Source organism: Bos taurus, chromosome 13 (assembly GCF_002263795.3).
Source record: "Bos taurus isolate L1 Dominette 01449 registration number 42190680 breed Hereford chromosome 13, ARS-UCD2.0, whole genome shotgun sequence".
In the NCBI taxonomy this organism is placed as follows: domain Eukaryota; kingdom Metazoa; phylum Chordata; class Mammalia; order Artiodactyla; family Bovidae; genus Bos; species Bos taurus.
The window spans coordinates 66,678,143-66,698,413 of NC_037340.1; the positions used below are offsets into that span (position 1 = coordinate 66,678,143).

The 20,271-nt window shown below is 39.9% G+C and overlaps 1 protein-coding gene across 1 annotated transcript in view; it reads left to right on the forward strand.

Moving 5' to 3' along the window:
- Positions 1-20,271, forward strand: part of CTNNBL1 (catenin beta like 1) — a 166,823-nt gene that overhangs the window by 73,873 nt on the left and 72,679 nt on the right. Inside the window, 3 exon segments of the mRNA NM_174637.4 lie at positions 4,845-4,917; positions 5,158-5,216; positions 6,724-6,872. Coding sequence (NP_777062.2) covers positions 4,845-4,917; positions 5,158-5,216; positions 6,724-6,872 — 281 coding nt within the window.

Sequence of the window (20,271 nt, forward strand, 5' to 3'; positions counted from 1 at the left end):
AATTAAGATTCCTTTTTGTTTCCCAATGAAATCACTGCTTCAAAAACAGTTGCAATATTCAGCATTGAGCTCATGAGTTGAGAATTGGCTACAGTGTACTACATGTACAACCGGTTGACGCTAAGTCCTTGGCCTCTTATGACCAGGAGTTGGGATTTTTGTAGGGCACAGGTTGCTTTGACGATTGTACAGGGCTGGAGCCATGTCTGAACCTGCCCCAGGTACCAGAGGTAAGCTGCAGAAATAATTTGCAGCTTTTGGCTGCAGGCAGTAGCATAATTGTCTTGTACTTTCCAAAAAAGCAGCAGCTCCCCAAAAGGTGAAGTTTAATTTTATTCAGGGCTGGCATGTGCTGAGTACAAACCTATGCTCGACTCTGTAATTACTCTGACAGCTGAAAGATTTAGGATCACCAGGCTCCTGGATGGAGGAGAGCCCCAGAAGCTCCAACTCCCATTGGGTAACTTTGCAAAATCCAAGAGAAGATACCTGGTAAATGAATTCTCTCTCCTCCGGATTTTGACTAAATGTCCTTGTAATTTGGCAGTTTGGTATTTTGCAGGCTTGGAGACTGTCATCTCTGAGTGAGATTTAAACAGAAATAAAACTTCCTTGGTGACTTTTGTCTTTGGCTAGACATGAAAGATTAGTCTCCTTTTTTCCCATCAAGCCCACGGTTTCACTCAACGTAGGAGATATCAGGCAGGTTAGAGAGGCAGAGTAATTTTGTGAAGATCACATAGGTAGTAACTAATGTGTAGAACTGAGATTCTAACCTGGGTATTTCTGATCCCAGTCATCTGAAAAACATGTAGCACCTACTATGTGTTCAGTTCAGTTCAGTCTCTCAGTCATATCCGACTCTTTGCAACCCCATGGACTGCAGCACGCCAGGCCTCCCTGTCCATAACCAACTCCTGGAGTTTACTCTGACTCATGTCCATTGAGTCGGTGATGCCATCCAGCTATCTCATCCTCTGTTGTCCCCTTCTCCTCCCACCTCCAATCTTTCCCAGCGTCAGGGTCTTTTTCAATGAGTCAGTTCTTTGCATCAGGTGGCCAAAGTATTGGAGTTTCAGCTTCAGCATCAGTCCTTCCAATGAATATTCAGGACTGGTTTCTTTTAGGATGGATTGGTTGGATCTCTTTGCAGTCCAAGGGACTCTCAAGAGTCTTCTCCAATACCGCAGTTCAAAAGCATCAATTCTTCGGTGCTCAGCTTTCTTTATAGTCCAACTCTCATATCCATACATGACTGCTGGTAAAACCATATCCTTGACTAGACAGACCGTTGTTGACAAAGTAATGTCTCTGCTTTTTAATATGCTGTCTAGGTTGGTCATAACTTTTCTTCCAAGGAGCAAGCATCTTTTAATTTCATGGCTGCAGTCACCATCTGCAGTGATTTTGGAGCCCCCCCAAATAAAGTCTCTCACTGTTTCCACTGTTTCCCCATCTATTTGCCATGAAGTGATGGGACCAGATGCCATGATCTTAGCTTTCTGAATGTTGAGTTTTAAGCCAACTTTTCACTTTCTTCTTTCATTTTCATAAAGAGGCTCTTTAGTTCCTCTCACTTTCTCCCATAAGGTTGGTGTCATCCGCATATCTGTGGTTATTGATACTTCCATATTGTGTTAGGTACTTCCATATTGGGCTTCCCTAATGGCTCAGTGATAAAGAATCTGCCTGCCAATGCAGGAGACCTGGGTTTAATACCTGGGTCGGGAAGATTCCCTGGATTAGGAAATGGCAACCCACTCTGGTATTCTTGCCTGGGAAATCCCGTGGACAGGGGAGCCTGGCAGGCTATAATTGATGTGGTTGCAAAAGAGTCAGACACAACTTAGTGACTAAACAACAGCAACTTCCATATTAATTCTTATAGTAACCCTCCAGAGAAGATGTTATTTTATTGTCTCCATTTTACAGATAAAGAAACTTGAGACCAGGAATATTACTTCAGTCATAGATGACCATTCTTAATTTATGGTGCCATCAATATCTCAGTAATTTTTTTATAAGGTCCTATGCCAAAAAGGACCTAATCGTCCCATTTAAGGCAGTTAGGTGCAAACAATTTCATACATATTTATGTCCTAAGAATTTAGTAGCCATTTGAAAAAATGAAATGCTTGGATTAAAATATATTTTTTATTTCATTTTTAAATACCACAACTACTTTCCGATAGATGTGTGTGCCTTTTGAGTACTGCACAACTTCTAAAACCTTTTAATCAGATTGAACACCACCATCTTTGTTTCTTCTCCACGTTGATTTTCACACAGCTCTTTTATCATAGTAACCACCCAAAGCCAGCCTGTCAAAGAAAGGATGTCATCAAAAGAAAACAGTACCTGGAGCTAATGGTTGATGCATTCACTATTCCACAGATGTCAGATGTCACTGTGCTTTTCTTGGAAATACTGTGAATCTTTGGAATCCCCTGTGGATTCAGTATGGTGTCCCATGGCACACAGTTTGGGAACTGCAGACTTTGGGTTACATACATAGTGCATGCTTCTGAGTGAAATCTAGGTGTGTCTGATCCTAGATTTATGTCCTTTTTTTTTTTAATATACATGTATTACTTGATAAAATTAATTTTAATTCAGTGTAATCTTTAAATGATATAAGTGGATCAGGTTCATGCAAATTCACCTCTGTTTGCTGTCATGTTTAATTTTTTGTCTTACATTTAGCAAGTGCCTACTAAATAACTTGTTGGGAAAAGAGGGAAACCTTCCCCCCTACCTTGGAGATAGAATTTTATACAATCAAGTAAAAGCCAAGAGTCATTGGAATCACAGAAAGGCTATTGCTCCAAGGGCCTGATATCTTTTGGCTTCTTTCAGTTGAGTGTATCTTGTTTGAACTAAGAACCTTGACCCTTAAAAAGCTGCAGTAAGTTGGTATGGCTTAAATCACTTCAACTAGCAATAAATATATAAATCCATCACTCAGTCATGTTTGATTCTTTGTAACCCCATGGACTGCAGTGCACCAGGTTTCCCTGTCCACCATGAACTCCCAGAGCTTGCTCAAACTCGTGTCCATTGAGTCAGTGATGCCATCCAACCATCTCATCCTCTGTCATCCCCTTCTCCTTCTGCCTTCAATCTTCCCCAGCATCAGGATCTTTTCCAGTGAGTCAGTTCTTTGCATCAGGTGGCCAGAGTACTGGAACTTCAGGTTCAGCCTCAGTCCTTTCACTGAATATTCAGGACTGATTTCCTTGAGGATTGACTGGTTGGATCTCCTTGCAGTCCAAGGGACTCTCAAGAGTCTTCTCCAACACCACAGTGCAAAAGCATCAATTCTTCCTTGCTCAGCTTTCTTTACTGTCCAACTCTCACATCCATATGTGACTACTGGAAAAACCATAGCTTTGACTCAACGGACTTTTGTCAGCAAACTAGCAATACTCATAACTTAAATAATTTGAGTGATTTGATTAGCAGATTCTTCATTCTGATAGATATACTCACCCCTTGGCTTTTCACTTTTGTGTTTTGATTTGTATAAAACTGTTTTTCTTAAAGTGAAAAATACCACAGTTTGCATTTAAACACTGGCTGTTGTACTGAATTTCCTGAAACAAGACCTTAAGCTTGCCCAGGGAGCATACCTTGCAGTCAGCACACGTAAGACCTTGTATTTACAGATCTTTTAACCTGAGATGGGTCATACCTGGTCAGCCTCCTGGAGCCCTGTGGGGTGCACATAGGCTCGATGAGGAAGACGTGAAGAGAGAGCTGAAAAGATGCTGGGTGTTGCTTCATTAGGGGCCAGTCTTCGTTCTTAAGTGCAAAATCAATGTCCAAACAGAAGTGTGAATGGTGCTAAGGGGATGGCGGTATTAGCTTCAAGATAAACACCTCTCCTGTCCTTTCCAGGTACAGTAATTATTTCTCAGTTCAAAAACCTGGATAGGTAGCAGGGTTGCTGCTGATTAACAGCTGTTATTGTGCCTGCATTTTAAGGATCGAGGGTCCAGTAAATAAAAACACATCGATGAGGCTCACGCTCCTCTCTCTGTCCCTTTATCCACGGGGTATCGTTAATGGTGAGGCACTTGAGTCTCGCTCAGGAGCAACAATGTGGGTGACTGTGAAAGATGGGCTCTGCAGTGCGTGTGTCCCCTCTGCGACTCCAAGTAGCAGAGCATGCAGCAGGGAAAGAATTGTGGGTAGTAATTTGGGTGTTAAAATATTAACACATTTCTGCATATTTAATGTGGTTTCCTTTTTAAATAGTAGGCAGATTATGGCCCATGAGCAGATAGGTTTATGGTTTCAAATTAAATTTTAAGCATTAAAAAAAATTAAAAAATCCAAAAAGGAACTACTTTGTTACAAAGACATTCAGCTAATCTAAATAAGAACTGGCTTTCTTTTCAGCTTCTCTGATCATCTGTCCATAGGCTAATTTACAGCCTAATTTTATGACCGTCACTCGTGACTGAAGCTTCATGATAGATTTTAGTCTTAAAAACTTTCATTCATCTACTTTGCATTTGAGTACATATTATGTGCTCGACCATAGTCCCTAGACTCACAATGGGGAATCTGGGACAGCTTCACAGAGGAGGTGACATTTGTTTCTGGGCATTAGAAGGGTGAGGACTGCTGTGTACATAATGCTGTTTATGGTTTCACTACATTGTACTTGAGTCTGGTCTCTTGAGGGCAGAGGCAGACTTTTTTTTGACCCATAACCTACCTTTTCCTGTTCTCACTTCTCCATCTCTCCAGCTCAGATCCTAATACTTGTGGAAAAATTTGTCCTGGGGAAAGAAACAAGGGCCCTTAACATATTTCTCCTTTCTCCTGTTTTCCCACAGGCAAAGATGCCTTTCGATGCCAACAAACTGTATTGTAGTGAAGTGCTGGCCATATTGCTCCAGGACAACGATGGTGAGGCTCCCTCTCGGTATTGACATTCTGTTAGGATAGGAGCCAGGCTTGTTTCAGATCATGACAGCAAGCTCTCTTACCTTTGGCATCCCCTTGCTCTCCCTCTCGCGCTCTGTGCAGCTTTTGTACTCTGTCAAGCTGTATTGATTTTGTTTGCTGATGTATCAGTGTTAGACGGCTGTAAAATCTGACAGTTAGCTTCATTTTTTTTTTCTTCTTCTATTTTTTTCCCCCTTTTAGAAAACAGGGAACTGCTTGGGGAGCTGGATGGAATCGATGTGCTTCTTCAGCAGTTATCCGTGAGTAATTCTTATGCTTCCTGTCTGCCATGAAGATACATGGCTTGTATCTTTAAATGGGAGGTGGAGCTGGAGATTGTGGGAAGGAATCAACCATGTGATGCAAGCCATATGGGGTGTGTTGGCAGGCTTCAGGTCACACTGGAGGCACATGGTTTGCCTCCTTTCGTAGTTCGTTTGCTCTTTATGACCAGATAGCACCATGTATCTGGTGTGGACTTTCTCAGGCTCCTGATGTTTGTCAGTCCCAAAGACATGCGCTTTCCACTTAAGTATATATTTTTGAGCCAAGAATGCCACATTATTTTCAGTTGACCCACTCCCAAGATTATTCACTTTCTTTTCTGTCAGTCTGCCACTAAATTGGAGTCCGTTCATTTAGGATCCAGGTAAGCTTCATGTGTACAAGTTCCAGTGCAACAGGACAGAGGTCAGAGAGGAGGATGGGGGAGGGTGTGGCACTGGAGGCTGGAAGAAGAAATTAGAAGTTGCCATTTGCTCAGTGTGAGAAATGTAAATCCCATCGAAATGTTCTGCTGGCATTCTGAAAATACTGTTAAGATTTTTTTTCCCTAACCAGTCTCATCTGTGCTATTCCAAAACCAAGACTGAAAATAGATCATTTGGATAAAATCTTTAGAGTGTTGGGAGTGTCTGAGATGTCAGTTTGCATACAGCTTCCATCCTGGTGCCAGCAGCCTGAGTGGTTTGGCCTTCACCCCAAAAAACAGAGCTTTGAAATGTGAATCTCTTCCCAGTTCTGGGAAAGTGCTTAGTCCTGCTCCTGTAAGATTGATCATTTTGTAGCAGACTGTATGGGTATGCATACACTGTTAAGAAGCTTTCCTCTTAACATGCCATGTATTTCTGGCAAAGATAAAAGCTGCTTGAAGCCATTCCCACGACTTAGAGCCACAAATGGTCTGTAAGGCAGTTCATTAACCCTGATGACTAGGAAACTGTTCCTTATTTTGGGCCAGGATTTGCCCTTCAGAACTGTGGTTGTTTTAGAAGGGGAAGAAACGTGTTGTGGTCGGTTGGGCCAAGTGGAGAGCTTTGGGGTGGGGGTAGCTGGCAAAGTTGTTTCTCGATCTGGGTGATGGTTTCAGGGGTGTTCACCTTACTCATTTAGCTGTACGTGTTATAGAGTTTTCTGTAGGTGAATATGTTTCATAATAAAAAGATTTTGTTGGTTTTTGTTAAATCTGCCTCCTTGGAACTGCGAATCACTCCTGGACCTAATGGTCAGTTGAGTGGTTTTCTGTTGTTATTGTTTTTGTGGGGGTTTTTGTTTGTTTTTTGTTTTTGCATGATAGCCATTTATTTAGTACCTGTGAATCAGCCCAGTTTCTCTAAAATGGAAACAGATGAGAATTTTGTTTGATAAGGCTCTGCTTCTTCAGTTGTAGGGTTATTGGAGTAGACAGGCTTCGGAAATTGTTGAATGCTGGTTGATGAAAAGACCTTCTCTTATGATTCTGTGCCTTCTGATATTTTTGCTTGACAGGTGTTTAAAAGACACAATCCTAGCACGGCCGAGGAGCAGGAGATGATGGAAAATCTGTTTGATTCCCTCTGTTCCTGCCTAATGCTGAGTTCCAATCGTGAGCGCTTCCTGAAAGGCGAGGGTCTTCAGCTGATGAATCTCATGCTAAGGTATGCTTCTCATCTCCTATCATGTCCTAGCTGTCCATCTTTTTTTGTCCAACTCCTCACTATTAGCCTGGATTTGAGAACGTAGCTAGCTATGGTCTTTTATTCCGTTGAGTTTCCTGGATATGTGAAACAGCAGTCTTAAGGTGAGTGTGTAGTCTTTCCTGAAGTTCGTTTGGATGAATACAGAGTATGTTTTGGTCTGTTTGTACCCTGTTGTTATGTCATTTGGAAATAGGACCACTCCATCGAAGGGAAATTTTTTTGTTGTTGTTCCTTCTCATAGTGTGTTGGTTTGGGGAAATCTGGTCATTAATTTCTAAACATACCCTATGTTAATTTCTAAACTTAGCCCAATTTTCTTTTTATCTTACGTAGACCTATCTATGCCATATGTTTGTCCATATTTTTACTATTGACAAAAATCTGGTGGCTCAGATGGTAAAGAATCTGCCCACAAGGCGGGAGGACCAGGTTCGATCCCTGGGTCAGGAAGATCCCCTGGAGAAGGAAATGACAACCCACTCCAGTATTCTTGCCTGGAGAATTTCATGGACAAAGGAGCCTAGCAGGCTACAGTCCATGGGATAGCAGAGTCAGACATGACTGAGCGACTAACATACTTTACTATTGACAGCAGAATGTAATTCCTATTTTTCATTTATACATACTTTTCATTATATATTATTTTCAGTAACGAGTTGTACCTTGCCATGTGGCTAGCATAGGAGATACGAAAATGTGCAAGACAGTGCTAGAACTTTCTTCATAATTCCTTCCTTGTATCAGTTCAGTTCAGTCACTCAGTCGTGTCCAACTCTTTGTGACCCCATGAATCACAGCACGCCAGGCCTCCCTGTCCATCACCAACTCCCGGAGTTCACTCAAACTCACGTCCATCAAGTCGGTCATCAATGGACGATGGCATCGAGTTGATGCCATCCAGCCATCTCATCCTCTGTTGTCCCCTTCTCCTCCTGCCCCCAATCCCTCCCAGCATCAGAGTCTTTTCCAATGAGTCAGCTCTTCACATGAGGTGGCCAAAGTACTGGAGTTTCAGCTTTAGCATCATTCCTTCCAAAGAACACCCAGGACTGATCTCCTTTAGAATGGACTGGTTGGATCTCCTTGCAGTCCAAGGGACTCTCAAGAGTCTTCTCCAACACCACAGTTCAAAGCATCAATTCTTCGGTGCTCAGCTTTCTTCACTGTATGGATGTGAGAGTCCAGCTCTCACATCCATACATGACCACAGAAAAACCATAGCCTTGACTAGACAAACCTTTGTTGGCAAAGTATTGTCTCTGCTTTTGAATATGCCATCTAGGTTGGTCATAACTTTCCTTCCAAGGAGTAAGCGTCTTTTAATTTCATGGCTGCAATCACCATCTGCAGTGATTTTGGAGCCCCCAAAAATAAAGTCTGACCCTGTGTCCACTGCTTCCCCATCTATTTACCATGAAGTGATAGGACCAGATGCTGTGATCTTTGTTTTCTGAATGTTGAGCTTTAAGCCAACTTTTCACTCTCTTCTTTCACTTTGATCAAGAGGCTTTTTAGTTCCTCTTCACTTTCTGCCATAAGGGTGGTGTCATCTGCATATCTGAGGTTATTGATATTTCTCCTGGCAATATCTAGGTCTAATTTAAAGCTCAAATAGTAAACAATGTGCCTGCAGTGCGGGAGACCTTGGTTTGATCCCTGGGTCAGTAATATCCCCTGGAGAAGGGAATGGCAACCCACTCCAGTATTCTTGCCTGGAGAATTCCATGGAAGAGGAGCCTGGCAGGCTACAGTCCATGGGGTTGCAAAGAGTCGGACATGACTGAGTGACTGTCACTTTCCGTTCACTTTCATATCTTATTATTTGTACATTCATTTCTTAAAATACTTAAAGTAGGTTTCATATTAGTGTAATTCACAGAATCTGGAAGTAAATGGGAGATAGCTTGTAATTGATAACTCTTGAGAAATCTGGCTTGGAAGTGGATTAGAGATATAGGGTGACGGGGTAACCAGAGTCGGGTGTTTAGTTGACAATGGTCAGTTTTTTAAATTGAGAGATGTAAGAGCATGTTTGATTGGTTGGAGGTCTGAGCATTATGGGATTATTCTTTATGAAACTGAGCCCAAGTCTGCTGTTTGGAAACATATCTGGATAGATTGAAAATTTCAGTGAAAAAAAATTTTTAATAAATTTGATACATACCTCTTAAATATAACTTAGAATATAGACATACAAAACTGTTAAAACACTGATACAGTAATGTGTTAAGTGCTTGGCTTGTACAGAAATGAATGGTAGGATTCCTGTCTCCTGTATTTTTAGTTTTAGAAGCTAAAAACACAATCCATCTTTGGATGCAGATTCCTTGGAGTCTTTTCCCCCATGATTGTTTTCTATTTTTAACAGCTTTTTGGGCCTACCACATTTATAAGTTTCTGTTCTGTTAATTTTTTTAACTAAACGTGCTGTTTCCCATGTTGTGACATAATCTTCATGACAGTTTTCAATAATTGAATAATGGTGACTCTAAGGGAATATGACTTACTTGGTCTTTCTTTGTTATTGATATTGTAGTTATTTCCCATGTTTTGTTGTTATAAAAAATTCTCCAGTGACAGATTCTACAGATTTTTGTGCTTAAAGCTATGTTTGTACTTAAGATCGTCAGGGTATGTGTTTTGAAAACACCTTCTCTTTAAAGGCTTGTATAGGCCCGGGGCACAGTAGACCTCTTGCTTTGTCCAGTGTGTACCAGACCTTGGATTGATTGAAAAATCTTCCTTGGTGGAATTGTTTTAAAAAATTTATTTTAAAGTACAGAGAGGGGCATTGTAATTATTCAGAGGCCTTTAGTGTTCAGCTGATTTTTGCTGGCTTTACTCTCTTGAGTCTTTTGTTTATTTCCTTTACCCTTCTAATTGCCTGTCCTTTTGTTGAAATGACCCACCTTCTCTCAAGCACATAGCATATAAAGAAGATGCATTTGGCTTCCTGGGCCTTTTAACCTTAAAACTATATTCTGTATGGACTTTCTTCTAAGCTTCTTAAAGATCTGAACCGCCAGTGTCTTTGGATGTTTGAGTGCAAATATGAGGTGATGTATTCCTGTAGCATATGGCTTGGAAATGTGCAGCAGTGGGGAGCTGAATAAATAACCAGAAGTATGGATTATTCAAGCAGGAATGCTGAGGTTCTGGGAGCCTAATTTAAAAAGGAGCTCTAAAAGATGTAGAAATAGCACCTTTCTAGGATCTCCTAACTTTTCATTTTTGAATGCTGAAGTTACTGTTAAATTAATTCTTTTACATTAATTAGCTATATCAGCAGATTCAGCGTTTCTTTTTTTTTTTTTCCTTTCCCATGCTCTTTGTTCTGTGTAATTTTTTTTCTTCAGACTCCCAAATGAGAAGTTTAATTGGGAGGGAGTTGTTTCTCCCTAGTAGATCCATCCTTCCTGATCTTCTAGCAAGAGCTGCCAAGTTGCTCTCTGTCTCAAGGGAACCCATTTAAAAACTGCAGCTATAACACTAGAAGTTCAGGAAAATTCCTCTGGTTCCATTGCCCCTAAATACTTATTTTTATTTGATTTCAAGCATTCATCAAACAGTTAATGAAATGCCCACCTGGAGAGGTAGCAATATGGGGTAGTGTTAAAGAATGGGGTTTAGAGTTAAGGGAGATGTGGATTTGGAACACAGCTCTTTCAATGACTAGTTTTGGATGTTTGGTGAGTTATTCTAACCTTTCTGTCCTCTGATTCTCCCTTTTTACATCTGAAAAATGGAAGGGATTTCCATTTCCAAATTTCCAGGGATTTTGTGGGAATTAGACTACAAATTGTCTGGGACAGCTCTGCAGTTATTAAAACATTGATAAAGTGCTATGTTCACTTACTGTGTTAAGTGCTAGGCTTATCACAGACATGAACAAGACAGGATTCTTGCCTTCAAGAAACTCAATAGGTCGTGATGGAGGCCGACAGTAAATAACTCTAATATAATTTAATGTATTGACTGTTAAGAGTAACGGTGAATTTTGCATGTCCACAGCCTGTGAGTTTTTTTATGTTTCTGATTATTGATAAGGAACGATCACCAACAAGATAGTCATTTATACACTTATGTACACACCACACATACATATATATGATTCAATTTTAATATTTTTATCATCTTTGCTGCTGCTGCTGCTAAGTCGCTTCAGTCGTGTCCGACTCTGTGTGACCCCATAGATGGCAGCCCACCAGGCTCCCCTGTCCCTGGGATTCTCCAGGCAAGAACATTGGAGTGGGTTGCCATTTCCTTCTCCAATGCATGAAAGTGAAAAGTGAAAGTGAAGTTGCTTTATCAAGGCATATATAGTATATAATCAGACACTCATTTTAAGTATAGAGTTTTAATTTTGACAAATGTGTATACCTTTATTTTCACCACAAGGAAGATGTAAGATACTGTCGACTGAAAAACACGCACAACATGAGAGCTGTGAGTTAGGTTTTATTTGGGGCAAAATGAGGACTATTGCCTGGGAGACAGCCTCTCATGTAGCTCTGAGGAACTGCTCTGAAGAGGAAGTGGGGAAGTCAGTTTATGTGTAATTTTGGTGAAGGGAGATATGTGTACCATTTTGGCATGGTGTTGCTGCTAATCTTGAGGAGCAGATGTCTCCATTAATGATTTTATTGCTTTCCTAGATAGGAGAGGATGCAAGAAATTAGGCCCAGAAAATCTTCTCCTGTCCTCACACCATACACAAAAATGGCTTAAAGACATTAATAAAGACATGACACCATAGAACTCCTAGGAGAGAACACAGGCAGAGCACTGTGACATAAATCATAGCAGTGTTTTCTTAGGTCAGTTTCCCAATGCAAAAGAAATAAAAGCAAAAATAAACAAATGGGACCTAATCAAGCAAAAAAGCTTTTACACAGCAAAGGAAATAAAACGAAGGGACAGCCTCCAGAATGGGAGAAAATATTTGCAAATGATGCGGCAGACAAGGGCTTAATTTCCAAAATGTACAAACAGCTCTTACTGCTCAATGTCAAAAAAAAAACCAATAACAACCCAGTCAGAAACTGGGCAGAAGACCTATATAGGCACTTTTCCAAAGAAGATATACAGTAGAGATAGCCAAGATAGTCAACAGGTGCGTGAAAAGATCTTCAACATTACTAATTATTATAGAAATGCAAGTCAAAACTGAAGTGAGGTACCACCTCACACCAGTCAGAATGGCCATTGTCAGAAAGTCTACAAGTAATAAATGCTGAGAAGGTGTGGAAAAAAGGGAGCCCTCCTGCAATTTTGGTGTGTGTGTGCTCAGTCCCTTCCATCGTGTCCAGCTCTTTGTGACCCTATGAACCGTAGCCTGCCCACCTTCTCTGTCCATGGGATTCTTCAGGTAAGAATACTGGAGTGGGTAGCCATTTCATTCGCTAGGGGATCTTCCTGACACTGCGATCAAAACCGCATCTCTTATGTCTCCTGCGTTGGCAGTCAGGTTCTTTACCGCTAACGCCACCCGGGAAGCACAGTGGGAAGCTAGTGGGAATATAAATTGGTGCAGGCCCAACAAGATAGAGGTTGCTTAAAAAACTAAAAATAGAGTTACCATATGATCCGGCAATCCAAAACTTTTGGGCATATATCTGGAAAAGACGAAAACTGTAATCTGAAAAGATGCACGCAGCACGGTGTTTCTTAGCCACATTACTTAAACAATAACCAAGACATGGAAGCCACTTGTGTCCATCAACAGATGAATGGATAAAGAAGATGTGGTTATATATACATACAATGGAATATTACTCAGCCATAAAAATAATGATAGAGCCATATTCTCTCTCATAAAAGAGAATAAAATATTGTCATTTGCAGCAACATGGGTGAACCTAGAGATTATCATTCTAAGTGAAGTCAAAGACAATTACATTAAGTCACTTATGTGTAGAATCTTAAAAAAATGAAACAAATGAACTTATTTACAACATAGAAATGGACTCACAGACATAGAAAATGAGCATATGGTTACCAAAGGGGAAAAGTAACCAATATTATTTATCAATAAAAAATATTATTAATCTATTTTACATTCATTTTTTGTACTAACTCTTTAAAATCCAGTGTGCATTTTACATTTACATCTGAATCCAATGCTAGGTTTTCATTAAAGTACTTGGTTTTTATTTAGATTTCATACAATTTACAGTTGAAAAAGTAGATTCCCATACTTAAATATACTTATTCCAAACATACTTAAATATTTCCCAATAACTGAATCAAGTATCAATTTTTAAACTTAAATCTGAAATTTAGCTGTATTTCAAATATTCCATGGCTGTATGTGGCTAGTGGCTACCATATTGGATAACGCATGTATAGATCATTTTTATCACCCTCTGAAATTGATTTGATCCCTTTTACAATCAATTCCCATCAATCCAGCTTTGGCCCCAGTCAACCATTATCTTTCTAGAATTTCATATAAATAAATCATACAGTATGTGTTTTGTTTAGCTTATTTAACTCAATAGGTTGTTTTTGAGGTTCATTTACTTTGCATGTATCAGTAGTGTGTTTCTTTCTTATGCTTAGTTCAGTTCAGTTCAGTTGTTCAGTTGTGTCTGACTCTTTGCAACCCCATGAACCGCAGCACACCAGGCCTCCCTGTCCATCACCAACTCCCGGAGTCCATCCAAACCCATGTCCATTGAGACAGTGATGCCATACAACCATCTCATTCTCTGTCGTCCCCTTTTCCTCCTGCCCTCAATCTTTCCCAGCATCAGGGTCTTTTCAAATGAGTCAGCTCTTCGCATCAGGTGGCCAAAGTATTGGAGTTTCAGCTTCAACATCAGTCCTACCAATGAACACCCAGGACTGATCTGCTTTAGGATGGACTGGTTGGATCTCCTTGCAGTCCAAGGGACTCTCGAGAGCCTTCTCCAACACCACACTTTAAAAGCATCAATTCTTCAGTGCTCAGCTTTCTTTATAGTCCAACTCTCACATCCATACATGACCACTGGAAAAACCATAGCCTTGACTAGATGGACCTTTGTTGACAAAGTAATGTCTCTGCTTTTTAATATGCTGTCTAGGTTGGTCATAACTTTCCTTCCAAGGAGTAAGTGTCTTTTAATTTCATGGCTGCAGTCACCATCTGTAGTGATTTTGGAGCCCAGAAAAATAAAGTCTCTCACTGTTTCCACTGTTTCCCCATCCATTTCCCATGAAGTGATGAGACTGGATGCCATGATCTTCATTTTCTGAATGTTGAGTTTTAAGCCAACTTTTTCACTCTCCTCTTTCACTTTCATCAAGAGGCTTTTGAGTTCCTCTTCACTTTCTGCCATAAGGGTGGTGTCATCTGCATATCTGAGGCTATTGATATTTCTCCCGGCAATCTTGATTCCAGCTTGTGCTTCATCCAGCCCAGCGTTTCTCATGATGTACTCTGCATATAAGTTAAATAAGCAGGGTGACAGTATACAGCCTTGACATACTCCTTTTCCTATTTGGAACCAGTCTGTTGTTCCATGTCCAGTTCTAACTGTTGCTTCCTGACCTGCATACAGGTTTCTGAAGAGGCAGGTCAGGGGGTCTGGTATTCCGATCTCTTGAAGAATTTTCCACAGTTTGTTGTGATCCACACAGTCAAAGGCTTTGGCATAGTCAATAAAGGAGAAGTATCCAGCAGATGTTGGCAATTTGATCTCTGGTTCCTCTGCCTTTTCTAAAACCAGCTTGAACATCTGGAAGTTCACAGTTCACGTATTGCTGAAGCCTGACGTATTGTGGATCTTCACGTATTGCTGAAGGTCCCCTGGAGGAGGAAATGGCAACCCACTCCAGTATTCTTGCCTGGAGAATCCCATGGACAGAGGAGCCTGGTGAGCTACAGTCCACAGGGTCGCAAAGAGTCGTGCACGACTGCAGCAATTTAGCACATAGGCGTGCACAAGGCTGTTAAACATCTTTTCATGTTGACGGTTCTCACATCTTTTGTTTAGTCAACCCTTTGTTCAGACTTATTGTCTAAATTTTATTTGGGTTGTGTTATTGAGTTTTAAGTGTTCTTTATTCTAGAAAGAAGTTTTTGTCAGAGACATGTTTTGGAAACATGTTTTTCCTAGTCTGTGGCTTGCCTTTTCATTTTTTAGCAGTGTCTTTTTAAAGAGCAAAAGTTTTACTGATAAAGTCTAATTTTAAAATATATATATATATATATATATATATATATATATATATATATAATTGTGCTTTTGGTATGACATATAGACTGTGTTTCCCTAAGCAGGGTCTCAAAGTGTTTCTTTCATCTTTTTTTTAGAATTTTCAGTTTTATGTTTTACATTTATAGATCTGTGATCGATTTTAAATTAATTTTCATATTTGGTATTAGGTATGAATTGAGGTTCTTGGTTTTATTTATTATTTTTGCAGCAGTTCAGTTCAGTCACTCAGTCGTGTCAGACTCTTTGCAACCCCATGAACCGCAGCACGCCAGGCCTCCCTGTCCATCACCAACTCCCGGAGTTCACCCAAACCCATATATCCAATTCTGGCACCATTTATTGCAAAGATTGTGCCCTTTCCAGTTAATCACCTTTACACGTTTGTCAGAAATTAATTATCTTACATGTGTGGGTCTACTTTTTGTGCTTTCTATTCTGCCTCATTGATCTATGTGTCTGTCTTTTTGCCAACACAACCCTGTTCTGACTGTACGGTTGAGTCTTGAAATTATGTGATGTGAATTGTCTTAATGTCTTTTTAAAGACTTTTAACTATTCTAGTTCTATAGTTTCTTCGTATATAACTTTCTAGAAAAACTGCTAGGGTTTTAATTGGCATTCTAATGATTCTAGATTCTTCTGGGGAGGATGCACATCTTTACCACAGTGAGACTCCCAATCCATGCACATGGTATATTTCTCCATTTATTTAGGTCTTTTATTCTTTCATCGGTGTTCTGATTTTTAAAGACAACTTGATATTTTGTATTTTCCTAGAAATTTTCAGTTTCATAGACTTCCAAGTTTATTGATAGAAGTTGTCCTTGTATTTGTGTAATTCTGTTCTATATCTTCCATTTCTTCTTTTTCATTTTCTGCTCATTATGTCTTCTTTATAACTGCTAATGTTATCTATTTAAATTTCCCTGCTTTCTTACTCAGTCAACTTTGTTAAAAGTGATTGAGATTGTCTTTGCTTTTGGTTTGGCATTTTGTTGGTTTGTATACTTTTTGCCTTCTCACAAATTTGTTTGTCTTTAATTCCTATTTTCTTCTTTATTTCCATTTATTGTGTTGCCCTTTTCTAAATACCTGAGTTGAATGGTTAATGCTTTTAAAAATAATCCTTTTATTTGAAAATAAAAACATTCAGGAATTCCCTGGCGGGCCAGTGGTTAGGACTCTGTGCTCTCACTGCCAAGGGCCTGGGTTCAGTCCCTGGTCAGGGAATTAAGATCCCACAAGCCTTGTGGCACAGACAAAGGGGAGAACAGCAACAACAAACAAACAAACTTTAAGGTTAAAATTTTCCTCTTAAAATAGCTTAGCCTCATCACACAGTTTCAAGTGGTTAAGTCTTGTTTTCTTACTACCTTAATAGAAAATATAGGCTGAATAGTATCTGCTTTTCTAATTTCAAACTTTATTTGTGGCCTTGTAGATGGCTAGTTTTTGTGTATATTCCGTGGACACTTAGAGTTTGTGTTCCTAGAGTATAAAGTGCTGTACATAACTCCTAAATCAATTTTTAAAATATATTTTAACTCTTCCATATTCATTTAAAACAACTAATCTCAAAAATATACAAGCAACTCTTACAGCTCAACTCCAGAAAAATAAACGACCCAATCAAAAAATGGGCCAAAGAACTAAATAGACATTTCTCCAAAGAAGACATACAGATGGCTAACAAACACATGAAAAGATGCTCAACATCACTCATTATCAGAGAAATGCAAATCAAAACCACTATGAGGTACCATTTCACACCAGTCAGAATGGCTGCGATCCAAAAGTCTACAAATAATAAATGCTGGAGAGGGTGTGGAGAAAAGGGAACCCTCTTACACTGTTGGTGGGAATGCAAACTAGTACAGCCACTATGGAGAACAGTGTGGTGATTCCTTAAAAAACTGGAAATAGAACTGCCTTATGATCCAGCAATCCCACTGCTGGGCATACACACTGAGGAAACCAGAAGGGAAAGAGACACGTGTACCCCAATGTTCATCGCAGCACTGTTTATAATAGCCAAGACATGGAAGCAACCTAGATGTCCATCAGCAGATGAATGGATAAGAAAGCTGTGGTACATATACACAATGGAGTATTACTCAGCCATTAAAAAGAATACATTTGAATCAGTTCTAATGAGGTGGATGAAACTGGAGCCTATTATACAGAGTGAAGTAAGCCAGAAGGAAAAACATAAATACAGTATACTAACGCATATATATGGAATTTAGAAAGATGGTAACAATAACCCTGTGTACGAGACAGCAAAAGAGACACTGATGTATAGAACAGTCTTATGGACTCTGTGGGAGAGGGAGAGGGTGGGAAGATTTGGGAGAATGGCATTGAAACATGTAAAATATCATGTAAGAAACAAGTTGCCAGTCCAGGTTCGATGCACGATACTGGATGCTTGGGGCTAGTACACTGGGACGACCCAGAGGGATGGTATGGGGAGGGAGGAGGGAGGAGGGTTCAGGATGGGGAACACATATATACCTGTGGCGGATTCATTTTGATATTTGGCAAAACTAATACAATTATGTAAAGTTTAAAAATAAAATAAAATTAGGAAAAAAAAAAAAGAATACACACACACACACACATACAAAATGGGTAATAAAAAAAATAAAAAAAATAAATAAAAATAAAAAAACTAATCTGTCAAACTTAGAGAGTAATATTGATATCTTAATATAACTGGCTTTTTTTTTTCCTTTTATTCTTGACTCTTTTGCTCGTTATATTCTACATTGTTTATTCAGGAAATAAATGCTAACTCTTTTATTTTAACTTTTTATGTCATTTTATATTATATGTGACTCCTATTAAGAGCATGTAGCTGTTTTTTTGGATTTTTAGTCCAATGTGAGAGTTTGTTTTTAAGCAGATGAATTTAATGTACTTGTTTCTATTACAGTGACTATTGTGTTTGGCCCTTTCCTTCTCTCTATTTTGTTCCAATGGTTTTCTTGAAGATTTTATTTTGCTTTGTCTTTTAGTTCTTTCATTTTCCTTCTGCGGGAAACTAAGCAATTTATTCCATTTCTTTTCTGTTAGTGTAATTTACTTTTTGAAAAATGAAGCTTGATTTATTTGTTTATGAACATTTGGAGTGGTACCAAGTCCCTTCAGGATCTGTCCTCTGCCTAATTCTCCTGTGGCCATCTCCGCTCATTCTCCTTTTCCCACACATGTACTTTCTGTTCTCTAAACCAAACTATTTAGATTCCTTAACACATTTCTTTATTTTCTCTGGGTACCTCACCCTTGATACTTAGGCTAAAGTTCTTTTAAGAAGCCTCTGTCCCTATATCACTTCCCCTTGCCCTGTCCTTACACCCACACACCCCCTCTTGATTTCAGAGATTAGGTTCGGGCATCCCCCGCTGTGGGAGCACTTACCATCCTGTGTGGCAAGCACCTCTTTGTCCCTGGCTGTACTATAAGACTCTTGAGAGCAGGAACCAGGTTTTCCTCTCTGTATCCCCAGAATCTAGCAATAATACCTATTAGGCGCTCAGTAAATATTTTCTAAATGAATAAGGAACGTCTTGAGAAATATTTTTGCTTTTTAGAATCATTGGGTCATAGAATTGCCGGCAGATCCTGTAGATAGACCCAAAGAATGAGGAATGATTTATTAAAAGCCATGTAGCTGAGAATGTAGTCTCCCGTCAAGAGACATTTAGTCCTGTTTGCCCGTGTGAAATTTTTTGGTGTGTGAGGAATATAAAATAGGGTGGTGGTGAACCTGATCTTCAAGACTCCAGGAAAGCCAGGCATCAGCTGTAGTCCTGGGCTCACTGCCCGGTTTGGCTTGTGCCGTGCTGGGCTCCAGAGCAAAGCCAATGCAAGTGTCTACACTTCAGTTTATCCCCCCTTGGAACACTTGACCCTCTCAGCTCTCTTCTTCCATCCTCCTCCTAGATATTTTAGGGTTATGGTTTAGGTATTTATTTCTTACAACCTTTCTACTCAAGGTTCAAAGAAGCCCTTCGTGTAGATTTGTAGCTGAGTTTTAGCTTTTGTTTCTGAGCCCTGTTTGGAGGTCTGGGACCTCTTAGCCCTTCCCTCACAGGCCTTTGCCCTCTTCTTTCCCCTCCATCCCACTGTTAGTTTAGTTGTCAGATGACTTTTTCATTCCTGTGTTGAGAGTGCCTGGATTTCACAGTGCTTGACAGAATCAATAAGGGAAAAAAGGCTATTTTTTGTTTGTTTTTTTCTCTCTCTGCCAAAGAATAGATGAAGACATTTTGAAAAAGAAGAAAAAGGATTGCTGAGGTGATATTTAAAACTGGAACTCATGCTGTGAAAGAAACAGCAGGTAGCCATCCTAGAGTATAAGAACTCAAAAAAAAAGGATTTCTCATTTGGCCGTTGTTTTTTGATAAGGAAAGAGAGAATATGAGGTGAGGGTGGGACCCACAGAGCCCCTTGGGTGGTGGAGAACTCTTCTGAAAGGAAGAGAAAACCAGAGGCCCTGAATTTCGGCTATCTTCCCTTATTCTTTTGGCTTGGTAGTCAAGAGTTAGGGTGGTGGTTGTTGTCTAGTCACTAAGTCGTGTCTGACTCTTTTGTGACCCTCTGGACTGTAGCCCGCCAGGCTCCTCTGACCATGAGATTTTCCAGGGAAGAATACTAGAGTGGGTTGCCATTTCCCTTTTCCAGGGGATCTTCCTGAGCCTGGGATCAAACTCTCATCTCCCACATCGGCAGCCAGATTCTTTACATCTGAGCCACCTGGGAAGAACTAGGGTACAAAGAGGATATTTGGGTGATCCTTGGCTGGCAGCCAGAGAGTTAAGATAGGAACATAAACCAAGTGGTATTTTGGTAGTCAGAAATAGTTGAGAGAAAAATAAAATTTGGGAGAGTTACAGTTTATCATGCAGTTTAACAAGGTGATGAGATTTATAGGGTCCAATTCACAGAAATAAGACTAAATTATACCTATGGGGCCATGGCCATCTTAGAATTTAGCAGAAAATGAGGGTGGAGCTGTAAAGACGGCCTCATTGCCCCTGGATGGAGACTGGTTTGCCATTTCTTTGTGCTTGGTTACAGAAGTCTGTCTTTGGTAAGCTGTTGCTGCAAATTTAAGATTTCAATATACCGGGTTTAATTACAGACTGTGC